Below are 19,595 nucleotides of genomic sequence, written 5' to 3' on the forward strand. Positions count from 1 at the left end.
TTAATTAATGAAATATTTAAATAAGAAATTAAAATAAATACTAATTCTTTTATTTAAATAAGTGATTAAATAAATAATTAAATAAAGTAATTAAATTTTAAATACATAAAACCAATTAAGATAATTAATTAATGAAATATCTAAATAAGAAATTAAATTAAATATAAATTTTTTATTTAATTGAGCGATTAAATAAATAAATAAACAAAGTAATTAAATATTAAATAAAGAATATACATAATTAACTAAGATAATTAATTAATGAAATATTTAAATAAGAAATTAAAATAAATACTAATTCTTTTATTTAAATAAGTGATTAAATAAATAATTAAATAAAGTAATTAAATTTTAAATACATAAAACCAATTAAGATAATTAATTAATGAAATATCTAAATAAGAAATTAAATTAAATATTAATTTTTTATTTAATTAAGTGATTAAATAAATAATTAAACAAAGTAATTAAACAATAAATAAATAACATACATAACTAATTAAGACAATTAATTAAAGAAATATTTAAATAAGACATTAAAATAAATATTATTTTTTTATTTAAATAAGTGATTATTTGAATAAAGTAATTAAATATTAAATAAATAATATACATAACCGATTAAGATAATTAAGTAATGAAATATTTAAACAAGAAAGTAAATTTAATATTTATTTTTTTAATTTGTGTAATTGTTTAAAATAAATAATTAAATGTAAAGTGAAAAGTGTTTGATTTTTTAATTTGTAACTTAAGGGTATTTTTGTCTTTTGAAATAAAATTCTATCTTTGTAATTGTATAAACTATTTAAGGGCATTTTTGTCTTTTACTCAATAAAAGGCCATTTTGGTGATAGGCAAAATTTTTTGCTTAAAGTGAAAAAATACTACTTTGACTTGGCCAAACTAAAAATTACCCCCATATTCTTGTGGTCACTATTGACTTGTATTTTTCCCATACAAACAACTTTCACCCATTTTGCAATCGGGTCACTAAACTTTAATTTAGAGCAATTAAGCTACTAAAAAACTCTAATTGAATCTAATTTTTCTTTTTCTTTTTTCTTTTTGTTCCCTTGGACCACCATTATTCGATTATCTGTTCCCTGAGGTCTCATCATGATTCCAATCTCTCACGATCTTCTATAGTACGATAATTATTACAACATACATACGATATTAAATGCATATTCAAAGAAAATATATTGATTTTTCTTGTTTTGTTCAATTGGTATATTAGTTGGGCATATGATTATAGATTTCTTCTGTGAAATTAGATTATTTTTATCTCAAAATAAGTTATTTACTCTACTTGGAAAGTTAAAAATTTGATTTTGGAATCCTTATTTTTTTTAATTAGCTGGTGTTATAGCTACGCTAAAAGGCTAAGGAAAATTGTTTATCGTTGTTGATTTTTATATTTCGCAAGGGTATGAATTGCTACAAGTAATAAAGTGGATCTACGAGTATGAATATCGTTCCCATGAAAACTATTATTTAACAATTAGTTCAATTATTTCTAACTTGAATTTGAACGAAAAAAGTACAGTAGTTTTTTTTTCTTTTTTGTGATTTTCTCTTTTAAATATACTAAAATAAGTAAAAATCTATTTTTTTTTTTTTTTGAATGATGGTTTAAGTGTTAGTATTCATGGTTTTACCATAGTTATTCCCTTTATCTCAAATACCAAGTTTTATACAATTGATTATGTTTACCTGATGGAATTCTTCTAATGTATTTAATTTACCCCTCTCGAGTTCTCATTGAATTTATTTAACTAATTCAATTTCATATATCTATCAATTTTAGTTAAACGCACTTATGTTCTAAGAATTCATGTAACAACTGCAATAACTAGCATAAGCATTTTTACATTTTATACTAATTAATGACTTTTGCTACGTGGTCTAAACAAATAATCTGCATTTCTACATAATTATTGTTTACAAAATCAATGAATTGGTGGCCAATTAATCCAAGCATTAAGAATAGAAGTAAAAACAATTCACGAAATCAATAAAACTTTTTAATTAAAATTAAGGTTCAAAACTAAGTTACAATTATTTATCCTAACTAAATATTTATTTACACATCATGGGAGAAAAAAATACAAGAATGAATTAAAGTAAATCACCGGATATTAAAAAAAAAAAGAAGAAGAAGAAGAAGAAGAAGAAGAGAGAGAGAGAGAGAGAGAAGATGAAGATCTTACACTAAGAATCCGTCTCTTCTTATGAAATCCTTGAAATCCTAGCTTCTTGATTGATATCTTGATTTTTTTTTTCTCCTCCTTTTGGCTTGAATAATATATGTATAATGAAATCTGAGGTCTTAACTTGAATATATGTCTATAATGAAATTCTACAAGCCCCCCATTAATTGTTGGACTCAGGTATGTATTTATAGAAAAGATTTATGCAAAATCCTTATCCAACTTAATTTTCACAAAAAAGTTCAAATTAGTTTCTACTGAAGAGTTCAAATTAGTTTCTACCAAAGAGTTTAAGAAATAAAAGGAAACAAATTCCTTTTTCAATTGAACTCATTTTCTCACGTAACTTTATTCCTCCATCTTTTTTTATTTTGCAATTAAGTCCTTTTCATTCCAAAATCATAATATTTGACCCGATACTAGTGTCGAAGTTTGCAAATCAGTTCTCAAACTTTTCAAATGTCGAACTTAACTCCCGAAACTCATGAATTTTTACCATATGCTCCATTAATTTTTCCAATTGATCTCTTGCAATCTATTTAATCTTCAATTGCTTGAAATCAACTCCAATTAAGCTCCAAATAGCCTCTTTTCATATAAATTGTATTCAAGTTGGGATTGTCCTACAATTTTACATAAATTAAGTAGATAATTGCTCAATTTATATATAATTAAATAAGAATAGAAGTCTGAGCAAGTGCATAAAATGCACTTATCAAATACCCACAAACTTAAACTCTTGTTCGTCCCAAGCAAGACTATCTCCCAACACACAAGCAAACAAAAAAAAATATAAATGTCCAAATGTATTAGATAACATTGCCGAACCGCATCAAGTATTGAAATCGTTTAATACTTCACAAAAAGTTTATAAGTAATATAACAAAAACTAATTATTTACTTGCTCCATGCTTGATCGATGTGTGTGTGTGTGTGTGCATAGTCAATCAAATTATCATAATTTTTGAATTGATTATATCCCGACCCTTATAATCAAATATTTTATTTCTCTCTCGTGGGATGCACACTCTCAAACTTGTTTTTCAAACACATTCTCGAGATGTTTACTCCAAGATTGATTACACGACACTCTTTTTAATTTCCTGCTCAAATTTGGTTGGGTTTCACTAATGAAAATAACTACCTCAATACGTGATGATTCTTTAATTTGAATGTTTCAACCTCCAAGCTTCAAGTAGGATAATAACCCCCACCAAAAGTTTAAATTTCAAAGTAAGTATCCAAGGCTTAGTCGGATAGAAACAGTGCTTATAGTTATTTTGCCACTGCCTCAACACTTTGATTTTTTTTTCGTTTATTGTGTTCCCTTCTCTTTTTTGGGATCTTTTCTTTGATTTTTGAAAGTAGTTTTCACTCTACATTGCAGGCAACTTTCTTCCCTGCTAGAACGTCTCCTAAACACTGGTGATGAATATTGTCATATTACTCAAGACTAGCTTCACACAACAATGTAGTTAACTTTTTTCTACGTGCCACGGCTAGTGCAATGCCTTTTATTTATTTATTTTGGATAAATAATTGAATTCAAACCCCTAGTAAATGGTTTTCACATTTTCTCTACTTGTTAGCCAAAAACATTCCACACAAAAATTCAACATGCGCGGAATCAACACATCTAAATAGCTCCAAACAATGGATCAACCACGCCCAAACTTATCCTTTTAATAGGTTAAGTGATTTTGTATACATTATGATCTTGGTTTATAAAGGCCTAAGTTCATTCAACCTATACTATCAACGTAACCAATCTTAAAAACATATAATAATTATCGTGATTATTGTGCTTAATATAATACGATGAAACATGAACAAATATTGAATTAGCGAAAATAATTGCATCACCTATTCAACATTTATGAAATATATACAATTTCAAATAATTTCAATTAGTCGGCAAGACTATCCAATTCATACAAACACACATAAAAAAAGAGAGAAAAATCAACTTTTTGACTTCTTCTTTTTTTCAAAAATATCACACAAACAACCAAATAAAACTAACTAATCTACACCCCCCAAATTTAAAATACACATTGTCCTCAATGTGTGCACAAAAGAGGCTTTAAGAAGGATTAGCAATACTCTCCGTGTCTCTTCCTTGCTCGTTATGTAAAATATTTCCATTATACCTGAGAAAGGAATAAGATTTAATCATGAATGATGATAGTAAGCTAGTTTTGCCCTAAAAAGATAAAAAAATAATAGATCTAAAAAAATAAAATAAAAAATAAAAATAAACGAATAAAAAAAGAAGGAAAAAAAGAATTAGAAAGAAAAAAGAAAAAGAAAAGAAATAAATAATTTTTTTATAATTATTTTTTTTATAAGGAAGAGAGAGAAAAAAATTATGGTTTTTTTAAAGAAAAAAGAAAGAAAGAAAGAAAAGAGAATAAAGAAAAAAAATGAAAAGAAAAAGAAAAAAAGTAAAAATAGAAATGGTTGGGTGATGTCGAGCGCCTAGCACACGGTGCCCCTGTTCTAAGTTTCTGTTATAATTTTTTTTTTAACAAATGGCTTAAAATGATAAATCTAAAAATAACAATAAATTTAAAACTAAAATTTTTTAAACTAATAACTTTTCAAACGTGAATATCTACTAAATGCAACCGTAATAACCAAAATTAAAGAGTCAAAGGAGATGAGTTACTTCCTATTAGTAATTGATTTATAGTCTCAAGGCGATGATTTTTCATAGAACTTTGTACACGCTTTTGGAGGTCTTGTTTAGCTTGATTAGATTGTCTTTGCACCATACTTTGAACATCCTCTAAGATATTGCTTTGCCCTCTTTAATATGGTACGCGTTGTCGAAATTATTTGATTCGAAATCAACTAAGAATATTTCGAACTTCTCATTGTCTTTAATCACAAAATCAATGAAGTCGATGATTTGCATGCTAATCCCATCTTCTTTGAATACCACTAATTCATTTGGCTCCAGTACGATTAATTCCTTGATTTCTACACGTTTTTCTACTTTAGTTGGTTCATTGGATTGAATAATAAAGAGATCATCCATTAGTATGTTACTTGGCTTGTCCGAAATTATTTGATCTTCGGTCCTTTTATCTTTTTTCATGATGATGTCTCCTGTAACTATTTCACTATAATCAAATTGTTTTTTCCATATGGATAATCGAAAATATCTTTCCCCACTTTCACTGGACTTGCCAGTGACAAGCAATTTTCAATATAATGAAATGCACTACAATATTCACAAGTCGGTATAATCTCCCCATAAATAATAGATTTGATATTTAGTCCTTTCAAGAAGCCATCCTTAAAAAATTCAATAAGTTGATTGTATCCCACTTTTTAAGTTCTTATCTAAAGAGAAATTCTTCAAAGAGCATATCACTTTCATTTAAGTGGAGATCAATTATTATGAATTTTTTTGACCTCTTGCTACTTTTTATTCCCTGTCAATGGAGCAAAGAAAAACAAATCGATCAACTGAAAAATGAAAAAAATCAAACAAAAGCAAGAATTAATTAAAACCAATATTAAATAAAAATAGTCCTCGACAACGGCGAAAAAAACGTCTTGTCGATTTTTATGTCCCACAAGCCTACGAATCGTTACAAATAATAAGGTAAACCTATGAGTCCGAATATCGTTCTTACTAAGACTATTATTTAACAATTTGTTCAATTATTCCTAACTTGAACTTGATAGAAAACAAATAAAGTATTTTTTTTTCTTTTTGTGATTTTGTCTTTTAAATATACTAAAATAAGTAAAAAAACTGATTTTTTTTTTTTAATGAAGGTTTAAGTGTTAGAATTCATGACTTTACCATAGTTATCCCCTTAATCTCAATTACCAAGTTTTATACAACTGATTATGTTTATCCAATCGAATTCTTCTAATGTATTTAATTTACCTCTTTCGAGTTCTTATTGAGTTTATTTAACTAATTCAATTCAATATCTTTATGAGAATCAATCTTAGCTAAACACGCTTATGTTCTAAGAATTCATGTAACGACCGCAATAACTATCATAGGTATCTTTACATTTTATACTAATTACCAACTTTTGCTACGTAGTCTAAGCAAATAATCTGCATCTCTACGTAATTATTGTTTACAAAAGCAATGAATTAGTGGCCAATTAATCCAAGCATTAAGAATAGAAGTAAAAACAATTCACAAAATCAATCAAAGTTTTTAATTAAAATTAAGGTTCAAAACTAAATTACAATCATTCATCCTAACTAAATATTTAATTACACATCATGGGAGAACAAAAATACAAGAAGGAATTAAAGTATATCATCGGATATTAAGAAAAAAATGAGAAAAGATGAAGATCTTGCACCAAGAATCCGTCTCTTCTTATGAAATCCTTGAAACCCCAAGTTCTTGATCGATTTCTTGATTTTTCCCTCCTTTTGGCTTGAATAATATATGTATAATGAATCCTGAAACCTTGGCTTGAATATATATGTGTATAATGAAATTTTACAAGCCCCCTCCCCCTCCCCCTCCCCAATTAATTGTTGGGTAAGGTATGTATTTATAGAAAAGATTTATGCAAAATCCTTATCCAGCTCGATTTCCACTAAAGAGTGTAAATTCGTTTCTATTAAAGAGTTCGCATTAGATTCTACCAAATAATTTAAGAAATAAGAGGAAACAAATACCTTTGTCAATTGAACTCCTTTTCTCATGTAACTTTATTCATCCATCTTCTTTTATTTTCAATTAAGTCCTCTTCGTTCCAAAATCATAATAGTTGACCTGAGGACGTTTGCAAAGAAGTCCTCAAACTTTTCAAACGGCGAATTTAACTCCCAAAACTCCTAATTTTTACCGTATGCTCCATTAATATTCCCAATTGATCTCTTGCAACTTGGTTAATCTTCAATTGCTTCAATCAACTCCAATTAAGCTCCAAATAGCCTCTTTTCATATAAACTAATCTCATGCTCGTGCAATGCACGGGTTGTGTTTTTTCTTTAGGTAATGTTAGTGTATGACAAAATGAAAAATGCATGGTCCTACTTTTGAAATGGAACGGGAGATATTCATAATAAAACAATGTCAACCTTACAACATAAATTCTAAAGAATAATCAATACTTTAGTCATGAGAGGTAGAAAAGATTTCAGTAAATTAAAGCATCTCAGATTGATCCTATAGTTTGTGCTTTGTACAAGCAAAACAAGAAAGACACAAAGGGAAGAACAGATGCATATGGAACAACTGGGTACCTAAAGGAACACCTGTGTAGGTTTTGCCTTCATATAAAACTGATTCAGCTTGAACTCGAGCTCTTCAAAGAGTCTAAGCAAAACTTTTAGTGGAAGCAAAATTTGTTAAAAATACATTTTTATAGCCTATGAAACACATATGAGCTCTTTTACAATTGTTCAAAGTAATATATTGGGTGAAAACTTTACTTTCTTCTAAGAGATAGTGAAGTTTGAGTACTTGATTTATTACGTAGAGGGTGATGTATTCAGTTTGGGTAAGTGGGATCATCAACTGTCATTTGTGTGGCTGGAGAACATTTATCAACAAGAAGTTTATGGCATAAGCATAAGAATAATGACAAATTTTGGGCATTTTACCTCTAGTGCATCTTTGCTCACTTGATGCAATTTGTTGGCTAGATTTATGTGTGCTAAAACTATCCCTTTGTCTGTTGGATTGAATGGGAGGAAGTGAACTTATGTGATTCCAAAATGTGCCTTGCATAAAATAGTTGAATCAAATGAAAATTAAGCAGTACTTATGAAGTCATTCTCTATTTAAATTTATTCATCATTCTCTATTCTTTTGTGTTGTAGAAGTATCTGATATTCTATATCATCCAGGGACCTTGACAATGAGTGGATTACTGTATATTAAAATTAATTAGAAGTCATTAATTTAATTCATTAAGACCAAAATTAATTCAATACTTAGCAAACCACTGAAAAATGAGAAAAGTGAAAATTAAGGATATCATAAATACCTTACAGCAGCATTGAAACCCACAGATATCATAAATACCAATCCAAGGACTGTGACACTGCATATTAATTAATTAACTAATTATTTTAAGTTTTTAGAACATGAAATGGTTTTTGAAGTAGACAAAAGAATGGTGAAATTTAGCTTTACCAAACAGGCAGGGAGTCCAATACAATTTTAGGATTGAGAAGCAAACCAGCAATAAGAATTAAAATCTGAAAGTACCAAGTCCCTAGACAGAGCATAATTTTTTCCTTTGGATCCCCAATGAGTACTTGTTTTTTCGTTTTAACCTGATTACGAAGCATCAAAATCCCTAATCGAAAATAGGAAAATATTATTATAAAAGATGCACAATACATTGGAAAAAATTGCATAGCACTTTCTTATGATGAAAAGTACGAAATTAAGCACTTAAATTTTACAAAAAAAATGTAGACAAACAGAGAGAAAAGAATATCATTTGATATTTAAAAAAACTTAGCAATAGAATTAGATTTTTATATCTTCAAAATAGTAAAGACAAAGGAAAAATAAGCCACCTTATAGATGACTCGGCCATTCACAGATACGAGTCCCGAGCGAATGCTGGACTAAACTCTAACTCTGCTAACACCATTACAATTGAATTCTTCGAATATCACTATTCGTTTTCCAAAAAGAGCAGGTTTAGGAAATCAGCTTCAAACATATAAACATATACACAATTACACTTAAAAGCACCAAATTGTAAAGTTACACCCATCGTGTCAAAATTATAGCAAAAAAAACATAATATCCTAAAATTCGAAGAAATTGAAAAAATATGGGTTAAAAAATTTCTTAGATCTCAGAAAAAGACTAACCATGTGTGGCCATCAAGAAGAAAAATGCTGGCTTCGATCGCTTGCTCACTATCGACCATTTGGCCAAAAATTAATAGGAGAGGCGGCGTGAATGTGATTGTGGCGTGAAAAAAGAGAGATAAAAGATATTAGGTTTGGGTCTTGAGTCTCGTAAAGTTGCTTGATGAGAAAAATAAAAATGAAAAAAACTCTCCGTAAAGCGAGAAAGGAAAAAAAATAAAAAAATGCAAAAATTTTTTTTGCTCCCTGCACAGAGTGACAAACACTCCGTGCATGGAGTGATTTTTCACTCCGTGCATTGAGTTTATATTAGTTTTTCTTTTTCTTTTCTTAAAAAATTTTACTTATAGTAATTTTTTATTAATATTTAATTTTAAAAATTAAATATATCTAAATATTTATTTAAAAATGTTGAAGTTAATATTTTTTTTATCTATAAGTAACTTTTACAATTATAAGTTTTTTTATTACTTTTAAATAACTTGAAGTGATTTTTTTATTCATAAGTAACTTTAACATTCTAGATAGTGTAATCGTTTTATTAATATTTAATTTAAAAACTAAATATGTCTAAATATTTATACTTAAAAAAATTTAAGTTAATATTTTTTTACTTATAAGTAGCTTTTACAATTATAAGTTATTATTATTATTTTTAACTAGCTTAAAGTGTTTTTTTACTTATAAGTAACTTTTTACATACTAGATAGTGTAATATTTTTATTAAAATTTAATTTAAAAACTAAATATATCTAAATATTTATACTTAAAAAATTTTAATTAAGTTAATATTTCTTTTACTTATAAGTAGCTTTTACAATTATAAGTTCGTTTTACTTTTAAATAACTTGAAGTGATCTTTTTAGTTATAAGTAGCTTTTTACGTTTTAGAAATAAAGAATAACTTTTATGTAAAAAATTAATTAAAAAATATTATTACTAATAAAATTATAAAATATGGTCGATAGTTGATTGAGTGAGAAAATGGAGAAAGAGTACTGTGTGTCAAATTCAAAGCATGTAAACTGCAAGTAAAATAGAAAACGACGTCGCATGCACGGAGTTATCACTTTGTGCATAGAGTGTAATCTTTTTATTAATATTTAATTTTAAGAACTAAGTATTTATATTTAAAATTTTGAGTTAATATTTTTTTTTATTTATAAGTAACTTTTGCAATTATAAGAGAAAGATGGATTAATATTTATTTACCTATAAGTAGGTTTTACAATTATAAATTTTTTATTACTTTTAAATAACTTGAAGTAATTTTTTACTTATAAGTAACTTTTTACATTATAGATAGTGTAATTTTTTTATTAATATTAATATTTAATTTAAAAAACTAAATATATCTAAATATTTATACTTAAAAAAATTTAAATTAATTTTTTTTACTTATAAGTTCGTTTTACTTTTAAATAACTTAAAGTAATTTTTTTATTTATAAGTAACTTTTTACATTTTAGAATAAAGAATAAATTTTATGTAAAAAATTATTTTAAAAAATATTATTACTAATAAAATTATAGGATATGGTCGATAGTTGATAGCATGAAAAAATGGAGAAAGAGTACTGTGTGTCAAATATAAAGTATGTAAGCTACAAGTAAAATAGAAAACGACGTTGTTTCTGCTCTACCGATTAAGTTACAGTGTGACAAAATATTATTTAAAAAAATATTACTACTAATAAAATTATATGATATGATTGATAGTTGATAGCTGATAGCGTGAGAAAAATGAAGAAAGAGTATTGTGTGTTAGATTCAAATGACCAAATCAGTTCAATGTGAAAATCAATGTAACAAAAATGAACAGCAAAACCTCACATTCTCAAAAAAGAATTTATAAAAATTTTAAATTAAAAAATTTATTTATAACATGAACAAAATAAATTACAAAATAAATAAATAAGAAAAAATATTTTCACTCATTGAAGAGATCTCTCCGTGAGATGAACACTCTCCTTTCACGAAGAGGCTCTCCTTTCATGGAGAGTTTTTCTTCTTTTGAGAGGAGAGAAAGGAGTCAAATCTCTCCGTGGATGGATAGATTCTCTCCGTCCACGGAGAGAATTTTTTGTCCTCATTTTTTTTCAAGTTTGTTTTGTACATGTTATAAATATATTTTTTTAATATAAAATTCTTTTTAATTCTTTTCTCTTTATGATAAATTTAATTTTTTATTTTTAATTAAATAATATTTATATATTCTTCGTTTAATTTTTGTAACTTTCTTTTGTTTTATTTGTTTAATTTTGTTTAATTAATAATTTTTATACATTCTTTGTGATAGAACGTCATTTGTTAAATTTGAACTAAATAATATTTATTTATAATTTTAATTATTTCAATTTAATTTTAAAATTTTATAATAATTTTTTTCTATTTTTGCCTGTAATTCCTTTTTTAATAAATTTTCTATTTATTTCATTTCGTTATTATATAGTATAGTATTGGATTTGATGAAGTGAAGTAGTATGTAGAAATAGAGAAATATTGCAATCGAGGTAACACTGCAATGAAATGGTGTGTGAAAAAAATGTTACAGTGTGATTGAATGGAATAATTTACTATTGCCAAACTAGTTTCAAACCAATTTCATGTGAAAATCTATGTGACAAAAATGAACAGTAAACCTCACATTCTTTCTTTTAAGATAAGTTGGGATTGTCCTACAATTTACATCATTCACACAAATTAAGTAGATAATCACTCAATTTATATTTAATTACATAAGAATAGAAGTCCGAAGAAGTGCATAAAATGTACTTATCATTTATATATGGAACAAATGTAAGAAAATGTACTCGTAGTTGTTGGGGGTGAAAATGAATGATTTATGGCTTGATTTCTATAAATTGAAGTGACATTATAATTAAAGTGAAAGATTTGTTAATCTACTAATCATGATAGGCGGATACAGCTAATTCCGATGACGCATAAATAGAAGCCAAAAGAATGGCTTGAATACTTTTAAATTAACGTATAGTAGCTCGATCGCTTCAAATTGAAATTTAGTGACTCAAGCATTCACCAATATAATCTTGCTCACTCTTGAACTCTTCGGCAAGTTTAGCCACCGCCTCAAAGGCTGAGCTTTACTCAAGCGTAGGCAACATAGTGCATGTTTAGTAAAATATAAGCTGGATAAATTCCATTTTTATAAACATATTTAGTAGGATCAACAACTTATACCACTAATGATTCATACATTTCGTAGAATCCATAATTTTTAATATAATATAAGCTTTGCCAAATGTCCATAGTTAGCCAACTTCATGACTTTGCTTAACTTCTAGCATTGCAAAGGCTCGAAGGGATAGCGTTTCATTAACTAGGTGCCCTTAGAAGGAAGGTCCCATAGATTTCTTGCTCGAAGATCAAGCCATCGAGGTCATCACTGCCATGAGATAGCCACAACAAGATCAGGGAGTGGTGGAAGGTGGTGTCGGTGAGACTGTGATGGTGCTAGGTAAATATCACTGTTAATAAAATGGGGATAAATTTCATTTCATTATATGAAGTAGGTAATACATGTAAATTTCAGTGTGGTTTTTCTAGGGTCTGATACTACAAGAATTTTATGTTTGCAAAATTTATTTGCACGGAAAAGTTCTTATTTGTGGGGAAAAAATTTGTAGGCATATTTGTGGGACAAACATCGAGGAGATAGGTAAAAGAAAATAATTTTTTGAAATTTGTGGACTTAAGTTTTTCAGTACAAACCCTTTGGAGATGATTACAATTCGTCGATTACGTTTTCTTTCGACAAAATCATTCATCTACTAAAGTTAATTTTACCCATAAAACAATTTTATTTTTCTGTACAAATTACGTTGTGGACTAAATCGTGCTTTTTCCTACAAATAAATATTTGTGTGGAAATAATATTTGTGGAACAAGATACACCTTTTTCCAATATTAAACATTTGTGACAACATGATACAAATTGTTTTGTGGGATAAACCCTATTTTTCATGGGGAAAGCATATTTGTAAGCTATTATGAAAGAATTCGTACGGAGCAATTAAATTATTTTTATATATTTTATTTGTTATTTATAATATAGTAATTTTTAACCTTATTCAAAATGAAAATAGAGATACAAGAAGAAAATAAATTAATCGAGACATGTATCATTGAATTCAAAATACTTCATCAAAACACAAATAAAACGATTCACCAATTAGACATACAAGATACTGGGAACTGGGAACTACGCATTTAGACTAATGATATTGCAAATACAGAATATAATGAGATCTACAAGAACTGAAAGCATATTTTTAACTAGCAACTGGCTTAAAAATGGCCTTCTTGATAGCTTCCTCATACATTGTGTGTTGGTAACTTTTGATTCGAGCAACTTTCTGTATATATATTGGCAATATTCCTTCAACAGTTAAGCCTTTTTGCAGAGAAAAGGTTATTGCCGAGTTGTTCGTTAATTATGGTCATAGCTGAAATTCTCCTCACTGTGATCATATCATTCACCATAAAACCTTTTGGAGGTTATGTCTATCGTGGGTGAGTCTATTGGAGGTTCTCCACTAACCTTTGCATAAACCTGCAAGCATCCGAGGTAATTTTTATGGTTGAAAGAACTTGTTGCTATATGGAAGATACAAGGGAAAAAAATTTCAAAATACTTCATCAAAACACAAATAAAACGATTCACCAATTAGACATACAAGATACTGGGAACTGGGAACTACGCATTTAGACTAATGATATTGCAAATACAGAATATAATGAGATCTACAAGAACTGAAAGCATATTTTTAACTAGCAACTGGCTTAAAAATGGCCTTCTTGATAGCTTCCTCATACATTGTGTGTTGGTAACTTTTGATTCGAGCAACTTTCTGTATATATATTGGCAATATTCCTTCAACAGTTAAGCCTTTTTGCAGAGAAAAGGTTATTGCCGAGTTGTTCGTTAATTATGGTCATAGCTGAAATTCTCCTCACTGTGATCATATCATTCACCATAAAACCTTTTGGAGGTTATGTCTATCGTGGGTGAGTCTATTGGAGGTTCTCCACTAACCTTTGCATAAACCTGCAAGGCATCCGAGGTAATTTTTATGGTTGAAAGAACTTGTTGCTATATGGAAGATACAAGGGAAAAAAATGACATGAAGAGTAACTGTTACTTTTCTTGACTTTTTAAGTAAAAAAGCTTACTTATTAACTTATAAACAGCTCTTTTAAGCTTGCATAACTATTCTAATTACCCGTGTCATCATTTCAGCAAGTTGCCTATCTATAACTTCATTGTTTGGGTTGCCCACATTGAAAATATGACCATTAGCCCCGGCTGGATTTTCCTGTGTAAATTACATCACTTTGCTACTAACTCAAAGAAAGTTAAAATCAAACAGAAGTATTATTGAAAAAATTATCATACAACCATCAAGAGAACAGCTTCAATGGCATCCTTGAAATAAACAAACGTTCTTTGACTGGCCGCCGTCCACAAGCTTGAGTGGTTCTTGCCTCAGTAGATTCTGAACATAATAGGATAAAAGACAATTACAAAATAAGATATCCAAATAAATGAACATGATTTTCAAATCTTTAAGTTCGTGTTTGGTATGTGGCGTATTAGACACAATGATGAACAAGATTTTAGTTTTTTCTTTCATGACAAGAATACTATCGAATCCTCCCTATCAAAGATATCGTAAGTGTGAAAAATCTTACATTGCTAAAGCGTGCCAAAACTCTTTTTTTTTTTTTTTTTTTTTTTTTTTTTTGATATCCAGGCATCCATCTTACAGTGACTAAATCTTGGAGTCTACATCTTGGCCTCTCAAGTTGGAGACAGGTTAAACCGCAGGTTGTGCTCCAAACTGACCAGTGCTCAAGAGCCCCCCAACTGATCTGCCAAAGTGTCAAGCAAGTCGTTTCACATCTTTCCACCTTGCCTTCCAGTAGAACTCATGCCTTCCAAAATAAATCCTGCCTTCCAGGAGAATATCTGCCTTCCAAGAACCTTTCAAGAATTGAACTCACGATCTCTGATCTGCCAGCCTTGAAGCGCCCTCATCTTTGCCAGTTGGGATGTGCCCTGGGGGGCAAGCGTGGCAAAAACTCTTGGAATGCCTTCGCTTGGACCAAGAACAAAAAACCATTACATTTTTCGAAAATATCAAATAAACATTATAAAATGTGCCACGTGTAATATGAAACACTAGACCACAAGAAGAGCATCAATGACGTTATTGTAGATCATGTCAAGAGGGCGCATATAGTTATGAGCTGGAGTGCAAATAGCTGCAAGGTTTACAGTCTACATCTCAAGAAAAAAATAGAAGATACAGTCCTAATCAGAGTTTTATAATAAGTCGCATATGATACTTGATGAAATGTATAGAACTGTTATCACTAGAAATAAATGAATATCTCACTGAACAGAAGCAAAGATAGAATGTTTATTATGGGGGGAAAACTAGGGATATTGAAATCTAATTCTTAAATGGGAAAAAAAAAAAAAAAAAAACTATGTGAATCATAAATGATATTGTCATCTGAATACATTTCTACATGTTCTGGTTTCACATTATAATCCAAACATAAAAAATTAGAGATGTAAGGATTTGATTTGGATTTCCATCTTCAACATTTTAGAATTTCATACCAACAGGCTAAGAATAATTGAAAATGAATCTAGTGTATAAAGGTGTTAAAGAAATAGAATACATACTTCAAAGAAACCTCTAGACTCCATTATCATCATGTAACATTGACTAATTCAAAGATTCTAAACAAATCGAAATGCCTTTCAAAATTAAATCCAGTAAAAGAGTAATCCTAAATTCCAATTTATTATAATTCCTTAGAATTTACCGACAACTTAAAATTAAAATGATATGTTTCCCGGTCATCACGCCTAAATCATAATATGATATCAGATCCCACGTAACTTTGAAAAACAAAAATTAAAAATTAAAAAAAATCAAGATTTAAAACTGAAAAAAACTACAACGATAACTTTCTTTTTTTTTCTTTTTTTTTTTAAGAGAAAACAATATAAAGTCTCTCCCATATCAACTGCTCATCAGAAAATGGGTAACAGAATACATATTTTATGATAAATTTTCCGTGGAGATATTACGTAAACTCAAAATTATTAGAATAAAAGAGGGCTAATTGACCGGTCACACATCAACCTACAGAACCGCAAAGACCCAAAAGTAAGATGGAGGAAAGAGCACATCATTTTCCATTTAGAAACTCTGTTTGTGTCGAAGACCAAACTAAAATGTTTACTTGAAAATACTTCATCTGGAGTGGTGACAAAGCGAAACCCCACCAAAAACTTCCTTTCTCTTTCTAAAACATTTGTGTTTCTCTCTCTAACCTTTCTTATTCAACACCACGTCAGTCTCAAGTCCTTTTCCTTCAAGCAAAACCTCTTCTTCTCAGCCAAATTTACATTTCACTGTTTATAAGAAAATAAAAATCTGTAAGTTATAGCCTACATGTGAAGCAAGTTTAGGTAACCGATAGCAACTCTAAACATGCCCTTCCTTTTACAGCATTTCTCTTTATTCAAGTCTTTGCATTTCGAGCACAAATTCTTGGCTGCATTGCTGAATAAATATAGAGTTTGTAGTCTTATTGATTCCTGGGTATATTTTCTACTGTTTGGTTCAAAAATGCAGCTGCATATATCGCCTAGTTTGAGGCATGTCACCGTTTTGCCTGGTAAAGGTGTTAGAGAATTTATAAAAGTGAAGATTGGGTCGAGAAGATTGTCGTATCGAATGGTTTTTTATTCGCTTCTGTTCTTCACTTTTCTTCTTCGTTTTGTGTTTGTCTTAACCGCTGTCAACTCCATTGATGGAGAAACCAAATGTTCAACACTAGGTATCTCTCTCCTCCTCCCCACAAACACAACCAGCAGTTAATAATCCAAAATGGGGTTTTGAAGATTGTGGTTTATAAAATGGCATTTGAGCCTGAGCTGGCTGATATGCATATATAAAACAGTTAATCGTGTCTTAAAGCATTTTCACAATTTGAAATGCAATGCACAACATTTTAATTTATTATTATTATTATTATTATTATTATGTAAATAATTACCATTTTAAGTAAATGGGTCCTAAACTGGTTGAGAACGTCGTCGATGATGATGTTGCTAACTATCGATGGGGACGGAAAGTCATTGGTATCACCATCAGTTCACTTTTTATTTTTATAAATTTCAGGTAAATAAATATTTTTTTTATTTTTTATTTATAATGTCACCACCAGAGAAGTTAACATATTAATTGGTATTTTATTCTAGACGAATCTTTTTTTTATTAGTATTTAATTTTTATATTTGTATTATTTTATTTACTGACAAATTCATCGCTAAATAATATTTATTAAAGTATTTATATTTAATAATATTATTAAAATGCTCTTACTATCTTATATTATTTTGTTAATAATTATCTAAATATTGACAGGGTTTCTAAAAGTAAAGTTATTATTTCTTCATTTTTTCCATTTTTTTTATTATTATTTTATTTTTTGGTATTTTGGCACTTTATTGAATGACAGAATATTATGATAAATTAAATATATTAAGACATTTTTAACAAAATTATTACAAACTCTATTATTAATCTTCAATTATTATTTTTAATTGTTATTTTATAACTATGAACTTTTCCATCAATAATGTTTATGTTTTATTTTTATTTACTTTATGGGGTGACATAACTTTTGTCTATAAATGAAATTTATTAAAATAATTTTTTAATTATTATCGATGTAAAAAATGTGAAGATTCCATCATTTTTTATTTTTATTTTTTAATTTTTTAATTGAGGGCACTACCTAATTGTTGTTGTGTTACTTGTCTAGAGATTGAACTCACTCTAAAATGTCATGAATGTCCAGTAATGTATCAACATGTTTCTAATGTTTTTATTTTTATAACTGTTGGGATTCTGCACCTTTACATTTCCATGTTATCCATTAAGCTATACTCATATTTTTGTAGTAACTTCAACAGTGATAAAATCTTAATTCTCATCAAATGTAGGCTGCTTGGGGAAAAAATTAGCACCTAAAATTTTGGGAAGAAGAATTGAAGCAACTGTAATCTCCTAAACTCTGTTTTTATCTTTGCACGAGCCGTAACGGGCTAAATACACTGGTAGTCACTAAAATTTTAGAGAAATTTTACGTTCGCTAAATACAATTACCATCATACAACGAAATTTTTTTAGCAATATACATGAAATTTCTCTAAAAGTTCAATGCACATCAGTGTTTTTAACCTGTCATTTATAATTGAGATAACTAAACTCTCTGTTTTTTTTTTTTTTCTTTTTTAAGATTCCTGAAATTATATATCACGTTTTGGAAGAACCTATTAATCAAAGTGAAATAGATCTAGAACAAGAAATCCCTCAAACACTCGAAGATTTTGTTGCTGAGTTGAATGATGGACAGTCTGATGCAAAGACCTTCGCTGTCAAGCTCAAAGCTATGGTAATCATAAACAAGTTCTGAAAAACACGAATCGCATTAGCTTCTCATCATATTGAGTTATTTCTCACTAAGCTTTCAAATGGTTGGTCTCTCTGGTTCTGACAGGTGAGACTATTCGAACAGAGGACTAGAACGGCGAAAATCCAAGAATACCTGTATCGCCATGTGGCATCGAGTAGCATACCGAAACAGCTGCATTGTCTTGCTCTAAGACTAGCGAACGAGCACTCAACTAATGCCAATGCCCGTCTCCAACTACCCTCGGCAGAATTCGTCCCTGCCCTGGTTGATAACTCGTTCTTCCACTTTGTGCTCGCCTCTGACAATGTCCTTGCCGCGTCTGTTGTTGCATCATCGCTCGTGCAAAACACATTGCACCCTGAGAGGGTAGTCCTACACATAATTACAGATAGAAAGACCTACTACCCAATGCAGGCATGGTTTTCCCTGCATCCTTTGACACCAGCAATCATTGAAGTCAAAGCATTGCACCATTTTGATTGGTTAACAAAGGGTAAGATCCCTGTGTTGGAAGCAATGGAGAAAGACCAAAAAGTTCGCTCGCAGTTCAGAGGAGGACCATCGGCCATTGTGGCAAATAACACTGAACAACCCAAAGTTATTGCCGCAAAATTGCAGGCACTTAGCCCTAAGTACAATTCAGTGATGAATCACATTCGGATACATTTTCCAGAGGTGAGTCTCAAAGTTGCGATGCTTTCCCTAAAATGGTTAAATAGCCCATTATCTAATATGCAAAATCATTTTATTTGCAGTTGTTTCCTAATCTTAACAAGGTAGTCTTCCTGGACGATGACATTGTGGTGCAAACTGACCTTTCACCTCTGTGGGATATCGACATGAATGGAAAGGTTAATGGAGCAGTCGAAACATGCATAGGCGAAGACAAATATGTCATGTCAAAGAAGTTCAGAAGTTATTTGAACTTTTCTCATCCTCTGATAGCAAACAATTTTAATCCTAATGAATGTGCATGGGCATATGGCATGAACATCTTCGATCTAGATGCTTGGAGGAAAACGAATATTAGCCA

At 29.2% G+C, this 19,595-nt stretch overlaps 1 protein-coding gene and 1 pseudogene across 1 annotated transcript in view; one reads left to right on the top strand and one right to left on the bottom strand.

Moving 5' to 3' along the window:
* Nucleotides 1-13,824: 13,824 nt before the first annotated feature.
* LOC111395057 lies at nt 13,825-15,776 on the bottom strand (annotated as a pseudogene).
* An 821-nt stretch (nt 15,777-16,597) lies between these two features.
* LOC111395059 (probable galacturonosyltransferase 12) overlaps nt 16,598-19,595 on the top strand; it is a 3,686-nt gene continuing 688 nt past the window's right edge. The window contains exons 1-5 of the mRNA XM_023021081.1: nt 16,598-16,918; nt 18,090-18,145; nt 18,386-18,541; nt 18,647-19,237; nt 19,318-19,591. Of these exons, the coding sequence (XP_022876849.1) occupies nt 16,708-16,918; nt 18,090-18,145; nt 18,386-18,541; nt 18,647-19,237; nt 19,318-19,591 (1,288 nt within the window). The 5' untranslated portion in view covers nt 16,598-16,707. The remainder of the gene's footprint in view (nt 16,919-18,089; nt 18,146-18,385; nt 18,542-18,646; nt 19,238-19,317; nt 19,592-19,595) is intronic.

This window comes from Olea europaea, chromosome 6, assembly GCF_002742605.1.
Source record: "Olea europaea var. sylvestris chromosome 6, O_europaea_v1, whole genome shotgun sequence".
Classification (NCBI taxonomy): Eukaryota; Viridiplantae; Streptophyta; class Magnoliopsida; order Lamiales; family Oleaceae; genus Olea; species Olea europaea.